Genomic DNA, 5,904 nt, shown 5'->3' with positions numbered 1-5,904 from the left:
AATCGACATATTCTTTAGAAATATTGATCTGAAACATTTCGAAATGATATTTAATATTATTCAAGGGGATTTTGTTATGACTATTTGTTAATCAATATGGTTTCTGACTTAAATTTAATACAAATACTAACGCCTGATATTTTATATTTACATTTTGTGTCAATTTATCAAGGGTATGGGGGGGGGGGTACTTTTTATGATTATTTTTTACAGAATAAACAGTAATTTATTTCGTTACTAGCTGAAGTGTACCTGGTTGTGCTGGGGGTTATCCTTAGGAGATAGACATATACCATCGCTCACTTTTCTGTAGGCCCTTTTAAGATATTTAATTCCGTAGTACATTATTTTGATGTATCTCATAAGGTTTAGCCAGCGTTAGCAACGTAAGCGCCCGAAAATATTTTTTAACGACTTGATTACAAAAGATCGATATTTTTTACTTTCTGTGAGTAAAATATGCATTTATTATATTTATAAACCTTCCGGAAGAAATTCTCTAAATGATAATGAAAACCCTATCAAAATCCGTTGCTTAGTTTAGAAAAACTAAGCGCACAAACAGACGCGGATAGCGACTTTGTTTTATACTATTTATAGATAGTTGATTTATGACTATTTAGAGATTGAGGTAATTATACACAGAGATAAAAAAAAATGGTTAGGTCCAGGTCCTCAATAATCTCGGAGACTGTGGAACTAACTGGAGTAAGTAAGTGACGACAGCGAGGGGAGTGGAAAATTGGTTATAACTTTTACAAAGACATCGAAAGCGCGCATTTGCTGAAACGCCGACCATTAGATGCGCCCGTGGTACATTTCTTCAAAAATATTCACAAATCTCAGCATTATTTGGTTGGTATTTAAACTATTTTATTATACAAAGGTGTCATTTGGCAATGGAATATTTTAATAAAAATGTGAGAAGAACTAACCAAGTCTGTATGAACGCCAAATCTGAATAAATTATTTCGCGGTTGAATAAACATAAATCTTCTATTGAATGTCGATGTTCCATAGCCATCACTACTTCATTTCGGGCACAATAACCTAAAAACAAGGTGTCAAAATTCCTGCGGAAGACAGCTGTCAGTTTCGTTTAGATTGTTTGTGTTTTTATCTTCTATTCTATTCATGAAAATTCCTGTTTTCATTACATAAAGTTCCATAAAAGTACTCAAGCGTCATTATGAGTGCATTTAAAAAGAAGAAATTACCACCCAAAGTGGAGAATATGACAAAGGAAGAAGTGATATATTTTTTGAAGAAAAAACGCGACTGCGAAGCCGTAGCGCAATCGGTTGTCGTCACGCTGCTCGAAAATAAAGTAACCGAAGAGACTTTCATTCAAAGTTTGCGCTTTATCGCCCAAAGTCACTATGACGACATCACCGAGGAAAGAGCTATAACTAAAGTTTGTGGTTATCCTTTGTGCAGTCAACAGCTTCCTGACAAATTACCATCGCAACAATTCATGATTTCCTGCAAGACGAATAAAGTCTACGATATAACGGCCAGAAAAAACTTTTGCAGCAATGTCTGCTATAAAGCTTCCGTATTTATAAAAGAACAAATCCTTCCGAGTCCGCTTTGGTGTCGTGATAAAAATGATATTCCAAATTTCAAATTGATTTCACGAGATACGAAAGGTATCTTAGGAGAAGAAGTTGATTTAACGCTGGTTAAGAAAATCGATGTGGATGAAATTAAAGACAGTGGATTCAGTTCTTTTCTCGATTTCACCGAAGCATCTCTTTCTCAGATGGATGTCGAAGGCAAGAAAGTCAACCTTGAGTCTGTGGAAGTCGAAGATCAGATAATGGAGGAAGAGGAAAAAGATATAATTTTGGATCTAGATGGAGAAGTGTCCATGGAAGTAGCGGAGCCAGAACTTTCTGTGAAACCTGTAGAAAAGCCCGTGGAAAACAAAGTTGAAGATACTAAAAGTCGAAAAAAACCGTTGATGCAATCTGGAAAAATACTCGGAGAAATCGTCGAGAGAAAACCCGAAAACAGGATCGATCCAATCATCAGCGCTGGTCAGAAGATGCAAGATATCGAAGACGGCAAAAATGAAGTGATTCGAAAAGAAAACTTAGTTAAGCAAGAAGAAAGAAGAAAAGAAAGATTTGTTAAACCGAAGAAAGCGAAGAAAAAGGAGCCACTGCCTTTATCTGCCGCTATTGTTCATATTGAAAAGTGTCTAGGAGAATGGTTTAGCCTTGAAACTATGCTATTTTTGTTTGGAGATGTGAGAGTAAAACAAATGGTCTCCGACAAAGGAGAAAGCATTAAAATTTATTTGAACAATGTAGCCAATGGTTTATTATACAAGTCCACTTCTTACGATCAGTACCAATTGCTGTGCAGGAAATTAAACTTACTAGAATTGGAGGATAGAAAGTTCGATAGCAAAGTTACATCTGCCAAAGAATTGAAACCGTTGCCACATTATTCCATGCTTCAGGAAGAGAGTGAGAGACTGGACATCAAAGTGCGAGCATTTCTAAAGGGAGACATGGAAATGCCAATCAAAAAAGACACGAAAATCATTAACGAAACAATTGCAGATAGCGAAGATAACGACGATAAAGCTACAAATCTACCGTTAGTGGATAAAACCGCACAGCACGCCTTACGAAGAAAGATAGTTCTAAACAGTTTGAATCGAGTGCTGCCAGATTTGTTACAGTCGTTAGGATTGCCATCTAGAGAAGTGAGCTCCGACGTGCGCTTGCTGGTGGCAACATTTAACCTTCAGGCTCACAACATAGTCTTCAAGCCAGCCCAGTGGAGTATGATCGTGATGATCTTTATAAAGTTACTGTCTATTAGAGATGGTAAGCTGAAGAATGCTCTGGAACAAGACAGAGCCAACACACATCTGCAGCTCTTGCTGATGAGCTACCAGCAAGACGGAGGTTACTTGGATAGGTTCATTTTGTGGCTGACGGACATTGACAGATTGTTAGACAGTAATGTTACTCAATTGACTTTGGATGCGTTCAAGTGAAAAACAATAAATGTTTTGTATCCACAATATGGCTGATTTTCATTGAGCAATCCAACAGTGAATTGGTCAAAATAGTGTTGTGCTCATAAATAATAGGGTAAATATACAGAAATTAGGGACACGCTCAATATGCACATTTTATTTTAAAAATCATTTGTATCAATATTAAAATAGTTGTTTTTAATTAAACCCAAACTAACATACTAAGAACCTATTTTAGGATCATAGTTTCGTTTAACCTCTGGAAGACCTTTAGTGCACCTTTGACAAGAATTTTTTCCCGTCGACAAACTGTTTATGCGACCGCCTCCTCTCCTTTGTCCTCCATGGTATAGCCGCTCGCTTTGATAGTAAATGCATTATGGCATAATTCTCTTTTGTTTCTATTGATAAATATTCTGAAAATATGGACACGCTTAATACGCACAATTTGTTTTGTAGTAGTAGGAAAAAAATGTATTGTAATACAGGGTTTGCCAAAAAGAGGTGTTATTTTGATATTCAATCGTAAAAGATCAATGGTTTCGTTGCTTGTGTGGCACGTAGCGCCGTCTTGTTGAAAGTTAACGTTGTCCAGATCAATACCATCCAATTCTGGCCATAAAAAATCATTAATCATCTCTCGATAGCGCAATCCATTCACCGTAACTGTTGCTCCAGCCTCATTTTCGAAAAAGTAAGGTCCAATGACTCCGCCGGACCATAAATCGCACCTAACAGTCACACGTTGAGGATAGAGAGGCTTTTAAACAATAACTCTTGGGTTTTCCGAGCCACAGATGCGACAATTTTGCTTGTTGACGAAGCCACCGAGGTGGAAATGGGCCTCATCACTCAAGATGATTTGCATTTGATTCACTCAAGTGAATTTTAATAATTTCAATGCGTTGTTGAAGCGTGTATCGTTACATTTTTATTAATGGCGTAGTTTCTACTTGTCAAATGTCAAAAAATGACAGCTTCAAAAGTAACATCTACAGAAATAGCGGGCTATTCAAAATAACACCTCTTATTGGAAAACCCTGTAGTTATTTCATAAAATTAAAACCGATTCTTCACTTGGCGGCCATTCTTATTGATTTCAAAGTTTTAAGGTTAGTTTTTTTCTTCTCTTCTTTAACTTTTAGAACACCAGACCCTTTTTGATGGAAATGAAAATTTTGACCAAAAATGAACTCTAAAGTGTTTCAAGTGCAAGCAATTCTGATAAAAAAATGTATGTACTTTCTCATGGCATACAGGTTCAAATCGAATATCGAAAAATTCCAGTTAGGGCGAAATTCCAATGCCAGCAGCATACAAATGTTTTGTCGGCGGGAAAAAATTCTTGTCACTGGTGCACAAACGGTTTTCCAGAAGTCAATGTGCCAAGAAATCCACCTTGATTTTGCAAGTAGCTAGGTATTTTGAACCTAAAAAATGCTCCTAGCATACTAAAATATATTTTATTCGCTTGACAAGGAAATGACGAATCTTGATATAATTTTAGCTAGTCGTTTCGTCACTTGCAAATATATTTATTTTCTATGTGAAAAAGCATGTCACAAATTTTGTAATTTTTCATTTTCAAAATCCGTAGATAGTACTATATTTATTTACAGGAAAATCTTGTATGATTTGTATTTTTATTGTGATTAACGCTTATTTAGCTGGAAAATATAATAAAACTCAAGAATATTTTCGTATTTCTTCATTTTTTAATAACATTAGAGATTAAAAAATACATTACATGGACTGCTCGGCATTTTAGCTGGTTAAGGGTTAACTATAATTTTTTAATATTTTTCTCAACAGATTTAACGAATAATTGATAGTTAGGTGAAGATATGTACATATGATAATCTAGTCTCCTTCAACAGAACCAATCTCCCGAACAGGCCTTCCATTGATATGCTTGGTGTAACTATAAGTGACCAGCTCAGGTACGGGGGCTCCATCGAAGCCAGAGTAAAGTTGGCCTCTCAGAAGCTGGGCGTACTGTACAGGGCCCGCAGATACTTTAATAGTACACAACTGCTGACCCTCTACAAATCGCAAGTGCGCCCTACTGTCGAATTTGGCAGCCATCTCTGGTCCGCAAAAATATGCATTGTCTGATTGTGTAGGTCGAGCAACCAGAGTCGAGGGGAACAACGCAAATAGGGTTGGAGTATTGGTGCATGTATGGCTACACCCTCATATTTTTACGTATTAACGAGAGAATTTTTAGTCACAATGTTAACATCACCTCACTTTTTTGCCGTTTCCCACAAAGATCAATTAAAAAAAATTCACAAAGTTTTATAATTATTTTCAAATTCCTTTTGGCACATTTTAAATTTTAATTGTTCTATGGTTAACTTCAAGATTTGAATATAAAGCACGGTGTTTTCTCTTTCCAACACCATTTAGATCATTTATCTCACCATTATAGTAAGAGAGACAACGATTTCCATTTCCAAAAAAGCAAAAAAATTAGTCACAGGTTAAAAAATTACATTTTTTTTTTCATTTCACTGGAAGTTTCTTTTTTGAAGTTGAATGACAACTTAAAAACGTGACGTATGCACGACCAATGAATCTGTTTTGTACTCAACTCTGGTTGCAAAACCATTTTGTAGTGTACTATTATAAAATAAACATTTTTAGGATATAATTAGGTATAAAAAAACATTGTTGTATGTGGTATTTATTATTTAATAAATAAATTTTAAAAATGAATTTTCTTCTTCCATTTTGTTATGGCAATAAACAAAAGATCCCAATAGATGATCAATCAAGACAACCACAATACTCGGAATAACAATAAAATCCGCATTCCTCTAACACACACTACGAGTTATGGAAAAAAATCATATTGCAAACACACTCTATAACTCTCTTCCAGATATGTATAAAAACAGCCAGAATGA

The 5,904-nt window shown here is 35.5% G+C and overlaps 1 protein-coding gene across 1 annotated transcript; it reads left to right on the top strand.

Moving 5' to 3' along the window:
* Window positions 1–1,098: 1,098 nt before the first annotated feature.
* Window positions 1,099–5,646, top strand: LOC149414887 (putative RNA polymerase II subunit B1 CTD phosphatase RPAP2). The gene has a single exon (XM_089643538.1). It carries the CDS (start codon window positions 1,190–1,192, stop codon window positions 3,011–3,013), a length of 1,824 nt encoding a protein of 607 aa, XP_089499664.1. The 5' UTR covers window positions 1,099–1,189; the 3' UTR covers window positions 3,014–5,646.
* The last annotated feature ends 258 nt before the right edge of the window (window positions 5,647–5,904 follow it).

This window comes from Hesperophylax consimilis, chromosome 19 (assembly GCF_061612785.1).
Source record: "Hesperophylax consimilis isolate HC1 chromosome 19, BYU_Hcon_1.0, whole genome shotgun sequence".
Taxonomy (NCBI): Eukaryota; Metazoa; Arthropoda; class Insecta; order Trichoptera; family Limnephilidae; genus Hesperophylax; species Hesperophylax consimilis.
This window is presented reverse-complemented; position numbering and strand designations above follow the sequence as displayed.

Bases quoted from the DNA above. Each gene is read 5' to 3' on its own strand.
- LOC149414887 (XM_089643538.1), top strand. From the start codon at position 1,190: ATGAGTGCATTTAAAAAGAAGAAATTACCACCCAAAGTGGAGAATATG.